General features: G+C 44.7%; 1 protein-coding gene across 2 annotated transcripts in view; it reads right to left on the minus strand.

Moving 5' to 3' along the window:
- ADGRD1 (adhesion G protein-coupled receptor D1) overlaps positions 1 to 22,686 on the minus strand; it is a 262,582-nt gene that overhangs the window by 80,854 nt on the left and 159,042 nt on the right. For both annotated transcript variants that reach the window (XM_081893300.1, XM_081893301.1), the window contains 2 exons: positions 13,511 to 13,622; positions 3,338 to 3,491 (listed from right to left, as the gene is read on the minus strand). In XM_081893300.1, coding sequence (XP_081749426.1) covers positions 3,338 to 3,491; positions 13,511 to 13,622 — 266 coding nt within the window. The remainder of the gene's footprint in view (positions 1 to 3,337; positions 3,492 to 13,510; positions 13,623 to 22,686) is intronic.

Consider the following 22,686-nt stretch of genomic DNA (forward strand, 5'->3'; position numbering starts at 1 on the left):
AGTAATGATACAGTCCCTGCCCTCTGGATTTACAATCCAAAGGACATGACACAAAAGGAAAAGGAAGGGAAAGAAAAATGGGAAACACAAGCACCAGTTCATGAAGCTACAATCGTCTCAGTGTTGTTGTTTTCAATGGTCAAAATATATCTGCATATGTGTTGAGAGGATGTATTTAGCAATGTGCATTTTGAGAGCAAATACAGTGGTACCTCGGGTTACATACACTTCAGGTAACATACGCTTCAGGTTACAGACTCCGCTAACCCAGAAATAGAACCTCGGGTTAAGAACTTTGCTTCAGGATGAGAACAGAAATAGTGTTCCGGCGGCGCAGCAGCAGCGGGAGGCCCCATTAGCTAATGTGGTGCTTCAGGTTAAGAACTGTTTCAGGTTAAGAACAGACCTCCAGAACAAATTAAGTACTTAACCCGAGGTACCACTATACATTTAGAATTTCATATTCTGAGAAGAAATGGTTCTATTAACAGGAATTTAAAAGCAGGTTTCTGTGTGAGCTGGTTAATGCAGAAATGGAAGAGAACAAGGGGCAGGTCCAACATTCTCTATCCACTAATGCGAGATCCCTTGTGCCAGCAGATGACAGATTTTAAACTGCGCACAGCAAAATAATCCAACACAACAACTGTGTTACTGGTTGCTTGTTGTGCAACAGCTAGTTCATGTTCTGCAATCCATCACACAAGACTCTTTGGCAATGTACTTGTTGCACTGGCAGAACCCTGTCGTGCAAGGGAAAACACAAGAATAGCAGTAAGTGACTAAGTTAGTGCTACATTGGATGCAACCCAGGACTATCGGAGAACATGCGTAAAACTGAAGTGGACCTGAAACAGAGTGATTTGCCCATCCCTATTCCTAATGTAATGCTTCAATTTTAAAAAGAGAGAGATAAGAAACCCAGGAAATTCAGAACTCCACAATATGGAGAGAATTTCCTTGACGAGAATTGCAAAAGGAACTGTAGCTGGCATTTGAAATTTCTCTTTGACCACAAGCTGATGAGCCTTCTGAACATAGCATGCTTAACAATCTGTACATGATAGGTGGGTGCAGAAATATAGAGCGTTGAGAGAGAGAGAGAGAGAGAGAGAGAGAGAGAGAGAGAGAGAGAGAGAGAGAGAGGTGGGTGGGTGTTATAATGTTTTGCCTTATAAAATAGCACATTACTCCATGGTTATGGGATCCAGTGGTCTAAAGTGGCCCAGAAGAAGAAGAAGAGGAGTTTGGATTTGATATCCCGCCTTTCACTCCCTTTAAGGAGTCTCAAAGCGGCTAACATTCTCCTTTCCCTTCCTCCCCCACAACAAACACTCTGTGAGGTGAGTGGGGCTGAGAGACTTCAAAGAAGTGTGACTGGCCCAAGGTCACCCAGAAGCTGCATGTGGAGGAGCGGAGACACGAACCCGGTTCCCCAGATTACGAGACTACCGCTCTTAACCACTACACCACACTGGCTCCACAAGTAAGATAAGACTTTGGAATTAGAAATAAAGGCATCAGAAGGAGAGGTGGATAGAGGCAGCGAGGATGACCAGAAAACATAAGCAACAATTAATAAACATATAAACGGGTGTCACTCACCTGTCGCTTCCCCAGACCATAACCTAGCTGTTAATTATTCCAATCACAATGATGATATATCTACATAATTGCTGTAATTGGTTCTTGATTCAGCTCCTAAATGTATGCGTGTGTGCTTAAGAGATAATGCATGTTTTAAAATATTTTCTAAACGATCCACAATTACACTGATAATTTGCCTTTGATCATTCATGTTTTTGTTACTCCCACTTCTTTTCTTTTCCAGATCGGGAAGCTTTGACAAGCATAATTCTTACCTCCCCAGAACAATGCCAGCGAGGCAGCCTTTGTCTTGCGGAGGGGAAGGAATGGATGCAAATGAGGTTTAGTGTCAAAGGGGGGGGGCGGCTTTTAAAAATAATAATAATGATGGGGAGAAGAAGGGATGTCAGAGAATTCTAACAGAAACTGGAGCAGAAATTGCTGGTGTCTGCTTATTCATCCATTCTCTGGGACACAAATGAATCAAGTGAATTAGTATCCTCTACAATTGTTTTTGTTTTTAGTCCGCAAATGATACCTGTATGTTTCTGCTCCAAGCTGCATACAGTTTTGCTCCGTTTGCTCTGATATTACATCCACAAGCTCCTTTAATACCTTTGGATGCAGATAACCAGGCCCTGGAAATTTGAATTCATTCTGAGAAGTGTTCACCCTAAAGGTTTTGACATTTAAAGCCCTTCACGGCCTAGAACCCTCGTACCTACGGGACCGCCTCCCCTGGTATGCCCCACGGAGAGCCTCAAGGTCCATAAATAGCAACACCCTAGTGGTCCCGGGCCCCAAGGAAGTCAGATTAGCCTCAACCAGAGGCAGGGCCTTTTCAGCACTGGCTCCGGCCTGGTGGAACACTCTGCCTCATGAGACCAGGGCCCTGCAGGATCTGATTTCTTTCCGCAGGGCCTGTAAGACAGAGTTATTCCACCTGGCCTTTGGCTTGGAGCCAATTTGATTCCCTCCCCCTCTTTCTTTTTTCTTTTTCCTTTCTCCTCTTGTGATGAGGCTGCATTTTAATATTTTAATGTTTCAATATTTTAATTGTATTTTAATCTTGTTTTTAAGTTGTATTCATTCAATTTGTTTTTATTATTGCTTGTTAGCCGCCCTAAGCCCAGCCTTGGCTGGGGAGGGTGGGGTATAAATAAAAATTATTATTATTATTATCATCATCATCATCATCATCATCTTGGGCTGCAGCTCCCTCCTTGCATCACTTACAGTGGTACCTTGTTTTGCAACCGGGATCTGTTTTGGAGCCCTGGCGGCTAGCCAAAAAAGATGCAGGTCAAAGAGCCATGTCTGCACACACGCGTGGAGCGGTTTGTACTTCTGCACATGCGCAAGCGGCAAATCCAGAAGTAACCCGTTCTGATACTTCTGGGTTTGCCGTGGTTGTTCGCCAGAATGGACACTAGACGAGGCGGACGCTCATGGAGATATTACTGTATTCTGTTATCACTAGTTTGGGTGCTGCTCTTCTTTTGGGTGAAGACAGAGGCAAAGTAGGTGTTGAGAAGTTCCACCTTCTCTCTGTCACCCAATAGCATTTGTGCACATCTTGAATGCCAACTCTTTAGAAAGACCCCTTTTCACCCACTTTAGTTTAAAGGAAGGAGGAAAAATATAAATGCAAAGAGCCCTGCTGGCCCAGGCCAAAGGTCCACCCTGTTCTCAACAGCGATCAAAGCAGATGCCTATAGGAACCTGCCAAAATAAATAAATAATTGCTTACCCCATCCAATTCCGTAGTAGTATAAATGCTTGCTTTCTTCAGATCCAAACACTTTGATCACCATACTGTAGAGATGAAATCCTTCCACTAGCATCCATGCAAAAGCACTCAAGAAGAAGAAATGGAGGAGAACGGCGAGGATTTTGCAGGGCACCTACAAAGTGGAAGCAAGCATATAAATATCAAAACGCACAGAAATGTCAAAACTGTTGGTGCAAAAAATCAAAAACAAAACTGTATAGGAAGGAGAATTCCTGAATGCCAAGATCCAAATTTGAGGCAAGTATTCTTTGGTGAGAGAACCCCAGCAGAGATTTAAGCTAACAAGATATGCAACAAAGCAAAGCATGAAAATACGAGCTGTTAAACCTTTAAAATATGCCCATCCGAATGAGATTCAAAATTTCCTTCTTCCCCCAGCAGAGGAAAAGAACACACATGTGGTAAGTTAAAAAATGAATTACTTACAAACCCTTCGGAAGTCAGGTACACATGCTTCAGAAAAGTTGCAGAGGCAGTAAAACTTAGTTACAACGTAGTAAAAGTTCCTAGGTTATTGGTATAGGAACTCAAGAGTGGCTGGTGAGAGCCATATGGTTGAGCTGAAGCAATCAGCTCAAACATTTTCACATGGTGAGCTTCTCAAAAAGACTGGGGCGGGAATAAGAGGCTGGATTACCTATTTCCTCCGAAGATAGGGGAAGTGATACAGCTAAGCCTGACAAGACAGCTTACTTTATGGTGTTAACCCTTTCATGCATTAATTAGGCTTAAGCATGTTGGTTTTACTGGGAATAGCGATCCCATAAAACCATCCAATGCATCATTTCCAATAGTATTTATTACAATACACATGCCAAATGCCCAAACTGTGTCACATACATTTTCTCAGCAATTCCTCCAGCTCCCATGTTTTCATCCTCATATTATAGATGCAAAGACTGAAGCTCATACTATCTTGCTTAAGGACTCTATCCTGTCCAGAAAGTTTATGACTGCTCTTAGGTATGAACTACGGCTGAGGTTAAAGAGCAACTTCTTGGAGGCTGCAAAGGTAACAGGGGTGGATATGAAGATGCCTTATACCATCAGACAATAGGTCTATCTAGCTCAGGACTGCTGACACTGGCTGGCAGCAGCTCTCCAGGCTTTCAGAGAGAGGTCTGTCCCAACCCTAGTTGGAGCATCCCAGCATTGCCTAAGGACCACAGTGGTGCATCTTGTTTCATCCCACTCTCTAATGCATCCTTTCAACTTAGCACAGGAAGCTAGACAAATGTCCCGATGTTGCCTGAGCAACTAAACAGCTCTTACAACAGATTCCAGTTTTCTAGGCAACACTGGAATTTTTGTTCTCACTTCCCATAATGCCCCAGAAGTGCCAGAACCTAGGTAAGCAACCCTGAGTTGCCTGGGAAAGTGGGCAATACTTTCTCCTTTGCAGACGCTCGTTCCCTGGAAGAGAGTGAACATTACCTTGTTACCTAGACAACACTGGAATGCTTCCTCTCTTTCTGCAAGACTGGGACTTAGGCAAGGATCCCAAAGTTGCCTAAGCAACTGAGTGGCTATCTCCTTTGGCTGCAACATACTGCCAGAGTCCTTTCCACAATGAGACAGAAATCATCAGAGTAGTGGATTGTTGTGGACGCAGATAAAAATAAGCATTTGAAGCATTCAACAGAATTTCATGAAGTGTTTATTTGAGGTGTTGGACAGATCCTAATTTGAACTGTATTAGTTATCCCAGACTGGACAAATGGGCATGCATACACACCAGTCCAAAATGGATATATTGATGGAGGAAAAAGAAAGTGTTTGTTCAGAAACATCCTAAGAGCCTTTCTCTGCATTTGTTTCATTTCAATATTTTTGTCCCACTTTCCTGGCAATTGTATCTCAAAGTGTCTCACATCAATAAAAGGGAGAGCATGAGTGAGTCAGCAAATGAGCGAATGAGAAAGAGAGGTCCTGCCATCACATTTATAAATGAAAAAGGAAAGATACACAAAGTAAAGAGAGAAGAGGAAGAGGAGGAGAAGGAAGATCTCTTCTTCAAGGTCAGAAGAAAGGAGTGAACTTCAAGCATTTATAGCCAGCTTCAGGAACGATTCATCTGCTGTTGCTGGTGTTTTTGCTTGAATAGTAGCTGGTGACTCTTGTTCCTTGGGCTGCTGGATGGTGCTAAACTTGACTACTTCTGCAGTCCCAGGGCCTCTGGTACTTGGAACTGTGTATTTCTTTCATGCAGGGAGGCAGCAGGAACCCCCCATACACACAGAGGTGCTCCCTCTCTGGTCTGATGGTTGAGGTCAGTTTGGTCTCCCAGATGCCATAAGGCTCTTCCTGAAAAGTTGGTACAGTACAGGAGATTCCAGCTGCTTTGAAAAAGGTGACGGTGTGGCCACTCCTAAAGAAACCGCTCCTTCGTTGGAGGTTCTTAAACAGAGACATCACCTTGCCGACAAAGGTCCGTATTGTTAAAGCTATGGTTTTCCCAGTAGTGATGTAGGGAAGTGAGAGCTGGACCATAAAGAAGGCTGATCGCCAAAGAATTGATGCTTTTGAATTATGGTGCTGGAGGAGACTCTTGAGAGTCCCATGGACCACAAGAAGATCAGACCTATCCATTCTTAAGGAAATCAGCCCTGAATGCTCACTGGAAGGACAGATCCTGAAGCTGAGGCTCCAGTAGTTTGGCCACCTCATGAGAAGAGAAGACTCCCTGGAAAAGACCCTGATGTTGGGAAAGATGGAGGGCACAAGGAGAAGGTGTCGACAGAGGACGAGATGGTTGGACAGTGTTCTTGAAGCTACAAACATGAGTTTGACCAAACTGCGGGAGGCAGTGGAAGACAGGAGTGTCTGACGTGCTCTGGTCCATGGGGTCACAAAGAGTCGGACACAACTAAACAACAGCAACAAAAGTTTGGATGGTCAGGGATTCTTAAGCTGTGATTCCTACATTGTGGAGAGTTGGACTAGATGACCCTCAGGCTCCCTTCCAACTGTACAGTTCTATGATATTATAATTCTACCTCAAAGAGCTTTTCATTACAGCTTTTCTGCCCAGGCTCCCCTTTTCCTGTAGCTTTTCTGCCCAGGCTCCCCTTCCTCCTGCTTGGTCAAAACAGCCAAGCTTAAAAAGTGGGTTGTGCAGTCCTACGCCCTCCTCATGTAGGCATGTGTGTTTGTTTCCCTCTTGTTCTCATTACATTCCCTTCTCGAGTGGGTTTTCTGACTGTAACTTGTTTCCGAGTGACTGCTGAAGCTCTTCCTTCAAGAGACCATTGTGGTGGGATTGAATCAACAATTTCTCTGCAGTCTACCTTGCCTGGCTTTCTGTTCAAATGGGTTGCAGACACAGCTTCCCCACTGCATTGTGAATGGTTGTTTTGCTTTGCTGGGGCAAAAGACAAAAGAATGCATTTTCCTCAGAAAAATGATTCATGTTATTACAGTCCATGAAAGCCAGAGGTTTTCTCCCTTTGTGTGTAGTTTTGTTTGTTCTGAATCCATCAAAAGAGAAAACAAAAGAATAACAAATCTTATTCTTCAGCAAGACAATGTCACCATCCACACCTCCCTGTTCCTCAAGTAACACACAGGGTATAATTCTCCTTGACCTCAATTACTTTAAAATGCAGGCAGGGGTGGAGAGAAGAGTTATTCCATTTTACAGAAAGCAGAAAGCATTCAGCACCTCCTCTGAGATCTACAAGGTCTCCACAGGCAGGAAATTTTTGTAAAGGTGTTCAGAATTGAACCAGGAAGTCCCTGAGGGTGGAACTACCTCAGACAGTGTGAACCTGCCACTCAACACCTGTGTCAATCAGGCCTATGATCAGACTGTAGCAGAAGTGAAAGGGCCTAATTCTCTTGTGTGGATTGGAAAGCATCTATCAATCAGATGGCACAATCCTCTGAATTTTGCTACGCAGTTCCACAGAAATGTATATTTTATTGGGAGAAGACATTCAAAAATGGGTATTTTATGTGAAAGTACAAAGATGTGTGTTTTAGCAAAATATGTATACAAAATTCACATAACATGAGTATAATTTAATTGCAATGTTTTGTGCGGTTTTTCAATCCACCCAAAAGCGAATGGACCTCTGGGAGCATGTAATAATGACACAGGACAAAAATAGGCTGATCTGTCCATCCTCGGTCCTTTCCCTTTAAAAAAGAATGGTGCAGTGGTCAGCACCAAACGACCGGATCTGAGAGAGACCCTTGCAGCGCCACTGATTTTTTTGAGAAAAATGTCCTCAAGTCAGGAGAAGAGTTGGAAATCAAAATGGCAGCTCATAACACTGATCAGAGCACTTTTGCTAGAGTTCCCTGATGCCACAAGGTGGGGTCACCAGAACTCACAACATGAAGGGGGCTTACCAGCAGGCACTTTGCTGGGGGGTCTCCTCACTCTGGAGGCTGACATCCTTTGATACTGGTAGGGCTGAAAGCAGAAAGTCCACCACATGGTGGATGCAGAGCAAATGACAAACGGAGCCAGCTAATTCTCGTTTTGTCCTCCTGCTGCTGCCTGCTGAGTTTTAGAAGGAGGAACAGTGAAACTAAGGAGTAGGAAGCTGACAGGCTGCGTGATCCCTCACCCTGGACTGGTTGTATCTGAGAAGGTAGGCAGGTGGGGGTTGGCCAAGAGGAGACCAAGGTTGGTGGCTCAGTGCCCCATTTTCCTTAATGGACCAGCTTCCATTGCCAGTCAGTCTATAGGCTCAGAAAAACTAGGAATTGGCCAAGTCCAGTATTAATATGAAATGCAAGAAAGAATGTGATTTTCTGGTCTTGCCTGACCAATAGAGCAGTCAACTCTGCCTGTTGCAAACAGTGTTCAAAACTCCCATTGTTCTAGGCGCATTTTGTGATGGGGAATTTCATTAGGGTGAGCAGTTTCTGAGCTCTGGACGCAGTACTGCGCCTAAGATTTCAGATTAAAACTGCAGAGTGGAAGGAAAAGAGGACCTTTTTCTGCCTGCCCACTTCTAGCTACTCTCTGAAGACTGGAGAAGAGACTCTCTTCGGATAATTAGGGGGGTGGGTAGGGAGAAGACTAGACCACGTCACAAAGGAACATAATAGTTTAGCTGCAGTTCATTCATTTTCAGCTTTGTATTCTTGTTATAAAAAAGTGTGCCTAGACATTCCGTTGTTGCGCCCATAACCTAGGTTTTAAATGCCATTTAGCTCCTAGTTTTCATATCTCAGTTTCTTACACTGGTTGCAAGCACTGCATGCCAGACCCAGCACAAAAGTTGGAGAGAAACCCTTCAGGCAAGGCTGAAGCCCTTGTTGAAATTAGGCTTTTAAAAGAAAAGAAAAGAAACAATGGCTGCATTTCTAAGAGTTTGGAGCCCAGACTCCCACCAGTTCCTCCAAGCAGAAATCCAAAAGGAAATCACCACTTTACCCTAATATATGCATTTTTGTATACATCATTTGCTTGGGAAATTGCATTACAAAATTCAGAGGAGAGCAAATCTCAAAGGATGACTCTGTGTTGGTTCATATATTGGATCTGGAAGTGTGAATGAGGTAGGTTTGCCTTTAAATGTGAAGTGAATTGAATTCCCACCCCCAATTCCTAAATTTGAGCCCAGTTCTGGACCAAATCTGCCTCTGTAGAACCCCTGATGACTTCAGTGAGGACACAGTGGGGTCTTCTCCCTCCTCCAACCACCACTCACTGAATGGTGAGCATTCCAAGCCTCTCCCACCCACCTACATACCTCCCCCCAGTTTCTATGTTTCCCAGCACTGGGGGTGCTAGATTTCCAGTCTCACCCCTGGGGTTTGGAAGGTGAGGGAGAAACGACTGCCAGGAGGAAAGTAAGAGTCTTGGTGAGGTGTGGGAAGGTAACAGAAACGAAGCATTTTAATTCTTCAACGAGTTAAAATCCAAGCCAAAGAAGAACTTCTGGCATATTAATTCCTTGCCACCAAGATTTATATTTTCAAGCAAGGGAAGCATTTGGCAATATGTGCAGAATTACCCTTACTCTGCAAAGGTTGTGCTGAATTCCCTAGGAACAAGGAGAAAAACAGTACCAACCCCTGTGGACGGCAGCCATGTGAACCCACTTCTTCTGTACTGGAACTGCGGTTTCAAATCATGAGTGAAAACTTGGCAAATCGGGCTACACAGAGATCTCAGTGGGAGTTGCAATTTGAGAGAGCGAGACGAAGGTTATTTGGTTTTGCTTTTTGCTTTACTGCAAAAGCACAACAGGTTTGAAGCTGTGTTAGAGGAGCGGAGTGCTAGCAACAATGCAATATACAGGCTGCAGAACTGGAAAGCAATGCTGGTTTCTGCCACCAATGTGTGGTGTGTTTTTTTACTGCCAGCTGGTCACTTCCCTAACAAACTCTCACTTTTCTTTGCTCATCTACAAAACCTTTTGTCAGGGAACTGCCATCGGAGCTAGAGGCGGAGGGAAGGCTCCAGAGGGATGCCGGAGAGGGTCCCAGTAGGGAGAGAGGCAGCCCATCTCCTGGGGAAGGAAATCAGCGTAACACCAGTGGAGAAGGGGGGCAGATGGGGGAATCGGAGAGGAGGCTCCAGGACTCTTCACCGGAGACCAGCGGGGAGAGCACGGGTCCTCCGCTGTCCACACCCTCCCTGCGCAGAAGACTTCCACGCAGGGAGAGTAGGAGGAGACTTGGCGTCAAAGAACTTCTTTGCTGGAAGAAGTCCAAGAAATGCCCACTGACGGATTCTGCCAGCGACTGAGACAGCCACGAAGTGAAGGGCTGTCCAGACAGAAAGGGTTCAACCAGGTAACCTAGCCAGGAGTGGCGGCAGCTTACGCACGAGCAACCCCTAGAACCATTACACCTTTTGAACATGTTTTGTGAACAGCAAGGTGTGAGAAATGTTGCCTCCGCACACCGCCTTCCTATTTTCAAAATCCATTTGGAATCTGTTTCTGCTATGTGAAGTCTATCTGCTTCCTGGCACCCTCAAAGGCAAGAGCAGAGAGCCTCTGGCCAAGGTAGAAGCAAATGCTGTTTTGTTCTTCATTTGAGGGATTTTTCTTTTCTTTTCTGCAGCACCAGCCTGTGAAGCAACTTGAATCAGCTCCCTGCTTATTGTTTGGGGGGAAACGGGCATTTGGTAGATTCGCCTTTAAATGTGAACAGAATGAAATTTCACCCCTAGTCCCAATTCTGGCTCTAGAATTCTATAAATCTACTGCCCATCAGTGCTTTGGGTGACCCAGATTTCTAGGGTTTGGAAAGCATGAGAAACCTTCTCTCTATTTGTTTTCTCCACACTGTGCATAATTTTACGACTATATCAAGTCTCTCCTCCCTCCACCCAGGCACAGATGCCACCTTTCAAAACTCAACACTTTTCAACTGGATTAGTGCTTACACGTGTGTGTGTGTGTGTGTGTGTGTGTGCGCACAAAAATGAAGACAGCAACCATGACAATAAGAAATTCTCCCCCGCTCATTCAAATCAGATCTTGCTCCCTACAGTCATGTTATTTTCTTCCAGCTTCAATTACTCCTCTGGAGTTACACACAGTGTCTTGCTGATTTATTGAAGATGGTTTCATTGTATATTCCCTTGCCTTGCCTTGGGGGTTTTTTGGGGGGGGTGGTTTTTTGGATTTTTTGTATTTTCTGGTTCTTTCTCTGCTCAGCTTCACTCTCTCCAAGTTTTGATTGCCCTTCTAAAAAGTAAACCCTTCTGTCTTCTCACGTTTACCACCACACAATATACCGTATTTTTTGCTCTATAAGACTCACTTTTTCCTTCCTAAAAAGTAAAGGGAAATGTGTGTGCGTCTTATGGAGCGAATGCAGGCTGCGCAGCTATCCCAGAAACCAGAACAGCAAGAGGGATTGCTGCTTTCACTGTGCAGTGATCCCTCTTGCTGTTCTGGCTTCTGAGATTCAGAATATATTTTTTTCTTGTTTTCCTCCTCCAAAAACTACGTGCGTCTTGTGGTCTGGTGCGTCTTATAGAGTGAAAAATACGGGTACCCTTATCTGCCTCCTGCAGAGATGTTGCTTAGGATCTCTGCCCGATTGCAATGTGGGAGAGGGAGAGAAGGGAATGTTTCTCATTTTGCACACCTGCATACACTTCTAGCTTGCAGCGGACCCCTAGGCAGCAAATGGAAATATATCTCTGGGGTCTGAACATCTAGCAGAACCTGGACCTGGCCATCTTTCTTGCCTTCAGAACTATCCAGGATTGTCTGCACCTGCACCTTCCTTCACCTTTGCCTTGCCCTTGCTCTCTCTCTTGCACCATTCTCAAGATCCTGCCCCACATAAGAACATAAAAAGAGCCTACTGTATCAGGTCAATGACATATCTTGTCCAGCATCCTGTTCTCACAGTAGCCAACCAGATGCCTGTGCAAAACCCACAAGCAGGATCTGTGCACAGAGCACTCTTCCCTCCTGTGGTTTCCAGCAACTGGGTGTCAGGGACTGGACTGAAGAGGATGAGGGGGAGGAGCAGGAATGGTGGAAATCACACCACCGCCTTCTCCTGTAGCTTCCAGAGAGGAGAGAGACAGTCTCAAATTACAACTGGGCCTTGAGCAAGATAGCAGCTCTGAGACAGGAGAACAGCAGAGTTATGCGTTGTTAGGAGAAGGAGACGGGGAGGCAGAGCAGCTAGCTGAGGTCCAGCGCCGAGGGCCTTCTGGCGGTTCCCTCGCTGCGAGAAGCAAAGCTACAGGGAACCAGGCAGAGGGCCTTCTCGGTAGTGGCACCCGCCCTGTGGAACGCCCTCCTATCAGATGTCAAAGAGATAAACAGCTACCTGATATTTAGAAGACATCTGAAGGCAGCCCTGTTCAGGGAAGTTTTTAATGTGTGATATTTTAATGCATTCTTAATCTATTGGAAGCTGCCCAGAGTGGCTGGGGAAACCCAGCCAGGTGGGCGGGGTACAAATATTAAATTATTATAATTATTATTATTATTATTATTATTATTGACATCATTGGACAGTATAACCAATGGTTATGGTGTTTGCAAGAACAAAGAGTGCAAAGACAAGAAGCAAAGACGTAGAAGCAAATGCTGTTGCTAGAGGGGGAAGGGGGAAGAGTTCAGTGTGAGCAACTCCATTATGGGGAATGACCAGAATTCTTTATCTTTACTCTGATGGCTGAATAAATCATGCATAAGAACTTTCTTGTTTCCTCCCTGCCTCTTGGTGCCAGTGGGGGATGGGGGAGAGAGAGAATTCCTCAAGCCAGACACTGGGATTCAGAAGCATGAACAACCTCCATCAATGGAGGTAGAGCATAGCCACCATGGCTAGCAGCCATTGATGACCTTCTCCTCCGTGAATTTGTCTAATCTTCTTTTAAAGCCATCCATGTTGGTGGCCATCACCGCTTCCTGCAGGAGCAAAATGGGGGACAAGGCTGAGGCTTCATATGGAACTGTCTCATGAAAACCTCCTTGGGACTATATTTCCTGTCTGATATGTCTATTTTTCCTGCAGGCTATATTTGGATGAAGAGATCCAGTTCCCATCAAATGCTGTGAGATTCTCAGATGAAGCCCCATGATTATGATTATTAATAGTATTAATTACTGACTTAAGCAGCAGCCCACGGCCTGCTTGTGATTAAAGCATGGCTTTATTGTCTGATACATGCTGCCCAGAATGGAAGCGCACACACCTGTCATGTTCTATTTGTCATGATGACTGTAGAACTAATGTGAAATGGGGCGGGGGGACAAAACTCTTTTTTGAAATGTCAGAAGAACTATGGTGCCACATCCTCGTTGCTCTGGTAGCCACTGTGGCAAATCAGCTTTAAAAATGTACAGTTGCTATCTTTTAAATATTGGCTGTGTTTAGGGATGTCAGAGAGTTCTGTGGGAAACAAACATGGGCGTGGAAATGGCAGTGTTTGCTTTATTCATCTCAGGTCCAGAATGGAAATCGACCCAGTATACAATACAATACAATCAGTATTCACTGTCGCTGTTGCTTTCAGTCCACAAACGATACTTTACTGACTACGTCCCCCACCACTTTATTTGCATTCCCTTTGCACTGAAATGAATGGGGCAAAATAAGATAATGACAACATAATTGCAAACTTAATTGTATATATAGGTTTTATAAGAAACACGTTTGCCAGCCAATTCCCACCCATTGTAAACTTACCGTCCCAGGATTGAACTGGAAGCTTATAAGCAGTAGGATCTGAGCCACTAAGATGGCAAATGACAGGTTGGCGTGGATGTGGTAGCGCTGGTTACATATGGTGCTGACAGAGCTGTGGGAAGGGAAGGAATTGATTAGTATTCTGAGATGAAATGGCTTGTTAACAATGCAACTGAAAGGAATTTGTTTCCTAAATTTACCCGTCTTTCAGGATTAAGCTGTGTCGGATGAGATTTCCCAGTGAAATCAACCCAAAGGACTGGATAGTACGTTATGGTTTCAATCATATGCACATGTTCTTGGGAATAATCCCCAAGTGAATGAAGTCAGACTTGCTCCTGAATATATACAAATAGGATTGCTATCTGAGTGACTTCTCTATCTTCCACCATATGGATTTGCTATGGCATCTAATGATTCTATCAACACAGGCAGAAGATTATAGCATGAGCAGTGGAGGCTGGTTCATTGCAGAGAATGGGCCCCACCAGTCTCTTTCTGCCCTCAGCCAGCCCCCACCTGCCTGCCTTCCTACTCACATCCAGCCCAAAGGGCGAAGCGGGATGTCTGCTTCCTCTTCCTTGGTCTCTGTGTTGCCCCTTGTAGAAAGCGGAGAAGGGGAAGGGGACAAAACTAGAATTGGATGGCTCTGCCACCTTACTGTTGATTCCCCTGCTTTCTGCCCTACCAATAGCAATGGTCACCAGCCCCTGCTGGTTATAACATGAAGTGGGTTGAAAAGTAAGCATGACAGAGGCAGCTCAACATCATGTATCACACAAATGAGGCTAAAAATTAAGCCAGCTCCTTGTGAAACTATGGAGAACTACTGATCTATATTTCATCTTTTCCCAATTTGACCCACATAATGAAAGCTTTTTTTAAAAAAAATGGCACAGACAAGCTCCAACGGTAATTTCAGGAGGCAAGCAGCACTGGACAGCCATGACAACTGTCCATTAATAGATGTTACATAAATTGAATATGCAGCCTACCAGAAGGCAACTGCGGGAATGTTCTAAGGAAAGAACTGGATGCTTGCTGTCATCAGACAGAGCAGGACCTAATCATCTGCTACATTCCACAGATCTGACCTTGCAGCAGTTCCACAGCAGAGTGTGACATGCCTCTCTCACATCCTAATGAGACCTACCCCTCTAGCTACAAAATTATGTTTTAATTGGGATGGTACCATGTCAAAGCAAATGCTACTTAGGTCTCAGAATGTCAACTCCCTTTGCACCAACTAATTTTTAAGTCACTTGGTGGACAGGAGCTACCTGCAGGCATCGTTGCAGTTTCAGGTGTTCAACAAAGTAGAATAAAAAATTCAACATCTAATCTGTTCCCTTACCACAATCTGCCTCTGGATTCAACAAAAGCAATCAATACAGCATGAAAAGCAGCAATGAAAAACCAACTATATATGAGTAGTTGTACCAAGATTTCTTTGTGTGTGTGTGTGTTCATGTTTATTATATTGATATTTTTGTTATGTTCATCCACCATCTGGTGGATGGATCAAACGTATCCATTCTTAAGGAAATCAGCCCTGAGTGCTCACTGGAAGGACAGATCGTGAAGCTGAGGCTCCAATACTTTGGCCACCTCATGAGAATAGAAGATTCCCTGGAAAAGACCCTGATGTTGGGAAAGATTGAGGGCACAAGAAGAAGGGGACGACAGATGACAAGATGGTTGGACAGTGTTCTCGAAGCTACAAACATGTGTCTGACCAAACTGCGGCAGGCTGTGGAAGACAGGAGTGCCTGGCGTGCTCTGGTCCATGGGGTCACGAAGAGTCGGACACGACTAAACGACTAAACAACAACAACAACAGGACCTCTGGTGGGGGGCACTCCATGTTCCTTCTGGGGTAGTTTGTTCATCTTTGGTCCTCACCCTGCACTCAGCTCTCACCTGTGGCTCCAGGAAGCTGTCAGCATGCGATAGCAGCCACACCCCGGGAAACAGTTTCAACTGAGTTAGGGACTTCCCTGCATGCGAAGACAGACTCTGGTGGATTGAGTGGATGAGGCCAAGGGTGAGTCCAATGATCAAGAAGGCGGGTTCTGCATGTGCTGTAGAGGGAAGTGAAGGGCAGATGGGGCTGGTCCACCTGGGAAGGTAGTCCACCTAGGAGAAGGAAGTCTCTGATCCTAAGCCTCCTCTACATAGCAGGATAACTTCAGGAGAAGAAAGGGCTAAGGAGCAAACCCTACACAAATCTGGGGTGGAGTCCCTAAGACAGTTGTCTTGTTGTCTTGTATGTCTCCTTCCGGCAACTCCCACAGCCAAGCTGGTGGTCTGCTTTCCTTTGGGACGCATCAGCAAGGTCAAGAGGAGATCTTGTCATCTGGACAGCCCAGGACCTCCATACAGGACCACCCAGTTTTGCTTCTTAAGGAGGTCGCTTCTGTGCTGCTAACTCAACTGTTTGGCTTCGCCACCGGAGGTGCACCCCATTGACTCTTGATGGATGCCAGCAGCAGCAACAACATTTGTATGCATTGCTACATGTGGTGTTTGACCATAGTAGGGAGGGAAACAGCTTGAAAATGAGAGCTTGGAGATTTGGGAACAGCCAGGCTGCCTTTGCAATTACTAGAAGTTCTTTGGGTCATCCTGATATAAGAATTAGAGACCCCAGATGTATATTTTTATTATTTTAATAATGTTTCAATTTAATTGCGTTTAACCTTTCAGAATGTATTAGGCTTGATTTTTGTGTGTTATGCATTTGCGAGCCTCTCTGTCCTTTGCTGTTTTCATTCTCTTCTTATCTACCCCTGAAAGTGGTACAAATGGCAGGATGTTTTAGCACCGGAAGGTAAATCAGCTATCCTTGAAGCTATCTGAGACCCTGGAAGAGGATTTTATGATGCTCTACCCCACCCTCATTGAAGGCTAGGTTGCCAGGGCAGTGTTGGACATCCAAGACCTAAAATGATCAAATGACCTGGGCACATCGGGGCCACTCCAAGGAGATTGTGGGGTTGAAGATACCAGTATGGAGCCATGGGTGTTTTACTTTTCATGACCTGTAACATTTCCTGACATATGTGGGGATGTTTTATCACTCTTTGTTTGAACTACTATATAAGCTTTTGTTCTGAAGTGCCTTGGGACAGACCTTCTCAACTGACATGTTGAGTTGAGTGAGCTCTGTCCTATTGCAATAGCTATAACAAGCGCTGGGTTCCTAAATTTGGATGCTGGACTTGAAAATAGTTTCCTTGGTTCTGTGGTTTATTCAAAAGGTGGTTGTTCCTCACCTGGGTAACAAACAAGGTGGTGTAGAGGTGAATTCTTACCACAATCCTCCACAGCCAACTACTCATGCAATCTGTACTTCAAGATTGGCTAATTACCCATTATCCATTACTCAATGGTTTGAAAATCCCACTGCCCTTCTGACATTTTGAATGTGTATCTTATAGTCAGCAATCTCATTTGGATATTGGTTTATACACATGGACTTATTGCATTAAAATATATGGGGGGTGTTTAAATCAGGACAGATGGATTCTTCTTATTGTTAAACGTGAGCAGACTTTTTTTCTTTCATATTTGCAGTCATAAATACCCTTGATGCAATCATATGCACAACTGCAGGAAGTGTGCTCTTTTGCAGCACTTGATTAATGTGGAAGCATGTGTGATAATGTAGAGAGGGGAGAAATATGCAACTGAACTTAAGGAAATGCTCTGGTTTTGTTTGTTTGTTTGTTTGTTTGTTTTGTTTTTAATCTGTTATTGCAGAATTCAGAAAGAGCAGAACCCACAGTAGAAGGAACACACCAAATGTTAAAGGAATGAATGAGGGAATATATTCATCCATAGTGTGAATGTCCAATGCCCCTCCATCCCTCTCTAAATGTAGGGTCTGAACAACACCTGCCCCTCTCCAATGTCTGGGTGATTTCCACATCATGATATATCACCATCTAAACATTATGGTGCTGGAGGAGACTCTTGAGAGTCCCATGGACTGCAAGAAGATCAAACCTCTCCATTCTGAAGGAAATCAGCCCCGAGTGCTCACTGGAAGGACAGATCCTGAAGCTGAGGCTCCAATACTTTGGCCACCTCATGAGAAGACTCCCTGAAAGAGACCCTGATGTTGGATAAGATTGAGGGCGCAAGGAGAAGGGGACGACAGAGGACGAGATGGCTGGACAGTGTTCTCGAAGCTGCCAACATGAGTCTGACCAAACTGTGGGAGGCAGTGGAAGACAGGAGTGCCTGGTGTGCTCTAGTCCATGGGGTCATGAAGAGTCGGACACGACTAAACAACTAAACAACAACAACAAACATTGTGATATACTGATCTATCACAATGTCTGAAATAAGGATGGAGCTATGTAGAGGCATTGGCTGGTTTCATGGTTCTCCCCACATTGTGATTTTTGCATAGCACACACCCTCACACACCATGATTTGCAATATATGGCCAGGTCAAAAATTATGAAACTGATATCATGATACGGCCTTCAAACTGGCTTTGGAAGATTGTTTTGATATATTGCCCAGCCCTATAGAGGAACAGGAAAACATTCATGAAATGGGCACAAGATGTTGGACATAGCATCATGTTTGCTGACTGGGAACAGTTATGGACCACAGGTATGAAGTTTACGGCATGTAATGCCTTAAGAGAGAATATTATGAAAATGATATACAGGTGGTACATGCCCCCAGTCAAGCTTGCAAAAATTTATCATTTGCCCGATAATAAATGTTGGAAATGCAAAGAAAATGAAGGTATATTCTTTCACCTTTGGTGGACGTGCCCAAGGATTAAGGCTTTCTGGGAAATGATCTACAATGAAATGAAAAAGGTATTTAAATATACCTTCCTGAAGAAACCAGAGCCTTTCTCCTGGGCATGGTCAGCCAATTGGTGCCAAAGAAGGATAGAACTTTCTTTATGTATGCCATTTATGTATGCCACAACAGCAGCAAGAATACTTATTGCAAAGTACTGGAAGACACAAGACCTACCCACTCTGGAAGAATGGCAGATGAAGGTGATGGACTATATGGGACTGGCAGAAATGACTGGCAGAATCCGAGACCAGGGAGAAGAGTCGGCGGAAGAAGATTGGAAGAAATTTAAAGACTATGTACAGAAATATTGTAAAATTAATGAATGTTAGAATGATGTTGGATAGAAATTAAGTGGTTTCCAGCTGTAATGCTTAAGAGAATATGAAAAAAAAGGTTTAGAAATAAGTAAAATTTAATGGTAAGGATTTGCTGAACTAACAATTTGAATTGGAATACAAAAAAGGGAGGTATGAGGAGGTCCGGGAAATAAGTTTCGGAAAATAAGTAATGGAAGTTCTGTGTGTTTTTAATTATTTTTATTTTTGTATTTTTGTTATTTTTTCTTTTTCATTGTATTATTATTATTGAAAATCTTAATAAATATTCTATAAAAAAAGGAAAACATTCATGAAATTGGCCTGTGAAATTGAGGGAAAGCAGTATCAAGACAGACTAGATTGCTGCCATGTGGTCTCTGAAGGGCTGACCTTGGGCCTGATCCAGAAGCTCCAGGCAGTGCAGAATGCAGTGGCTAGACAGCTGATGGGGAGCAGGGGGCAGGGGGCACCTCTGCTAAAACATGCATAATGGCAATGTATATGCTATTGTGCCGGGTTACCAAAAGAATCCCTGGACAGCTCAGGTCCAGGCTTCCTTAAGGATAACCTGAAGCCTTATACGCCAGCTCTGTCACCGAGATCTTTCAGAGGAGCATTGTTATTTGCCCCCATGTTGCAATGGCCCAACTGGCCACCACTAGGAGTTGGGCATTTTTGACATTGGTCCCATGCTGTGAGATACTCTTCCTGCAGAGCTTTGGCAGCCATCTTGGCTTTTGACTTTGAGCTGTCTTTTGAAGACCTTTTCAGTCCAACAGGCCTTTGCAGTTCTTGATGATAACAATGATGATGATTTCATTTTACGTATATCACTTTAACGATCACTTGTACTGTTTTTAATTGTGTTTATGTTTTAGCACTGATAGCACTCTGATATGTTCATGTTTATTTATTTCAACATTTTGCTGAAGGGTTTGTGGAATGGACAAATCAAAGCAACCCCTTTCAATGGGAGAGAAATGACTGAAGATTGTCACCTAGTCATTTCAAGCCAGACCTGGGCAGGTTGTGGGACACAGTGAAAGTGTCGTCACCTTGAAATCTGTGCTGGTGACCTCACACTCTTTATGAAACTCTATGCAAAGGTTTGGCTGGCGCAGGCTGAATTTCCAACAACAAATAGCCCTGACCAGTAGGAATTGCCTGTCAATCATCAAGATCGCAAGGAGCTTCGCAATCAAGGGAAAGAATAACCAAGAGGCAGGTTTGTTAACAGTGTAATTCGAAACAGAAAGGATTGTGATAATGTGCATTCATTTTCATTTTCTTGCAGTAGCCTTTCATGCCTATTACGATGTATGCCTCTGTTCTGGAGGCAAATTGCTCTAAATAAGCACACAATTAACAGCCTAAGGCTTGATCCTCTGATGGAAAAATAGGAGTAACTCTGTGGAAAACTGCCAAGGTTTAAATTCAAGTAAGCAGAGCAGAGAATCCCACCCAGTATTTCCATATTTATATCAAATTTGACACTTCATAACTACCGTTTTGTGTTGTTATCTACATAGGGGTGTCTTTTCTATAAATATGGAAATAAAGTGTTTATCACTAGCTCCCCAAATCACATTACAATTCCTGCTAAGGGCAGCTCCTTGGATGAGTGTTTCTTTCTTTGCCTGTGCCTTCATGAGAGATTCCGCTTGAATCCCAACAAGTCTTGCTTATGGCAAGCTGATGGGCCAACAGAGCACATTCACCAAATGCTCTCGCCTTAAATAGCTTTAATACTGTTTTTTGGGGGGACAGAGGGAGAGCAGGTGTGGGGGACTCCCTGGTCCTGATTGGGGCAACTGTGCCCCTGAAGCACCAGGTGCGCAGCCTGGGAGTCATTTTGGACTCACAGATGTCCATGGAGGTACAGGTCAACTCTGTGTCCAGGGCAGCTGTCTACGAGCTCCATCTGGTACGCCAGGTGAGACCCTACCTGCCTGACAACAGTCTCGCCAGAGTGGCACGTGCTCTGGTTATCTCCTGTTTGGACTACTGTAATGCGCTCTACATGGGGCTACCTTTGAAGGCGTCCCGGAAACTACAACTAATCCAGAATGTGGCAGCTAGAGTGGTGACTGGGAGCGGCCACCGAGACAATATTACACCAGTCTTGAAAGACCTACATTGGCTCCCAGTACGTTTCCGAGAACAATTCAAAATGTTGGTGCTGATCATTAAAGCCCTAAACGGCCTCGGCCCAGTATATCTGAAGGAGCGTCTTCACCCCCATCGTTCAGCCCGGACACTGAGGTCCAGCTTTGAGGGCCTTCTGGCGGTTCCCTCACTGTGAGAAATTAGGTTACAGGGAACCAGGCAGAGGGCCTTCTCAGTAGTGGCACCCACCATGTGGAATGCCCTCCCATCAGATGTCAAGGAAATAAACAACTATCTCACTTTTAGAAGACATCTGAAGGCAGCCCTGTTTAGGGAAGCTTTTAATGTTTGAAGTTTTATTCTGGTTTTAGTGTTCTGTTGGAAGCCACCCAGAATGGCTGGGGAAACCCAGCCAGATGGGTGTGGTATAAATAATAAAATTGTTGTTGTTGTTGTTGTTGTCAATGAAGTTCTCAATAGGCCCACGTAGTTCCTGCTCAGCTGGGTAGCCAAAAGGTTGAGGAACATCCAAGCATATATGAACTTGGAGATAAAGGCCATATTTATTTTGTCTAAGACTGGATTGCTGAACAAGCAAAAAAAAAAAAAAAAAGTACTGACATGGGGCCCATGAATTTGACAATGCAGCTCAGGTGCAGTCTGACAGTGCTAGGTGAACAGGCCCTAGGACCTAGGTGCTAGTTTTGATGAAAATATTTTTTAAAACAAATAAATAGAAAGAGAGTTATGTTTGCACTTTAATTTGTAGAACAAGAATAAGTTTATTAAGTGGTCTGCTGAGACACACAGCAATTTTCAAGCAGTCCTCACAGGGAGAGGTTTTTTGAGAGCCACCAGGGCCGTCTTTAGCAGATGCAACGCCAAGGTGCAAATATCCGCCCAGTGCCCCCAAATTGCTATGGATAGTGGAGGGGGCGAAGCTGCGCCCCAACAACCATATGGCTGACAGGTACACAGCTCCCCTCCCAAGCCTCCTTGAGAGGAGAGCAATCCCCGCAGAGGCTTGGGAGGGAAGCTGCGCACCTGCCAGCCATATGGTTGGCGGGACGCCGCTGGCAGGCATGCAGGGAAAGGGGAGGCCGCTGGCAAAGTTGTGCAGCTCCCCCACTCGCTGGGGCACCCCTGAGAGGCTGGTGCTGTGGTGCGATGCACCACTAAATCCTATGGGAAGGACGGCTCTGAGAGCTACCGCTGCAGACTTTTGTAAATATAACATCCAATGTGCTTTTCCCTACCACCCCTAGGGGGCCACACTGAAGGCACAGTCCGCCCACCCTTCCCACCTTCTGACCTCAGGGTCCTGGCAACTGCTCCATCCTTCCTGCCTTCTGCAACAAGTCACGACTCTTTTGGTCTCATTTGTGATACTCCACATTAGGGTTTGGAGAATCTGCCACCTAGGCGGTTGGTCTCCATTTCATATGGTTTTCTTCAACTTAAATTCAGTTCTCTACATTTCCACATGGGTCATATGAGTTCGGGGTGTTAAGCTGGTGCCAGGCCCCTCTAGTCCCCTGGGTGTTAGAATTTAATCAAGGCTTCTAATTCTTGGAACAGCCAGATTAGCCTCCTGGTGAGCTGATAAACCTGGGCGATGAAATGTTAAGGGGCTTGGTGCAAGATGGCCAATGCGTGGAGGCCTCCTCCCTCAACAGATAAAGCCAGAATTGAGAGTTTGGGACAGGGATACGACCTCGATGCAAAGCAGCAAGCAGGAAGAGAGCTGTGCCAGATCTCTGCTCGAATCCAAGGCTGCGGCGATGGGAGAAACAAGACCCTTTGGGGGTTCTCGTGTGGTGAACCCCTCCATCGTAGGCTCAGGTTGTATATATGTGTAAATAAACCATATATCATAAAGGCACCAAAGTCTCCGCTGTGCCTCATTTCTATAAGGAAACACAA

Source organism: Podarcis melisellensis, assembly GCF_964234715.1.
Source record: "Podarcis melisellensis genome assembly, chromosome: 16".
In the NCBI taxonomy this organism is placed as follows: Eukaryota; Metazoa; Chordata; class Lepidosauria; order Squamata; family Lacertidae; genus Podarcis; species Podarcis melisellensis.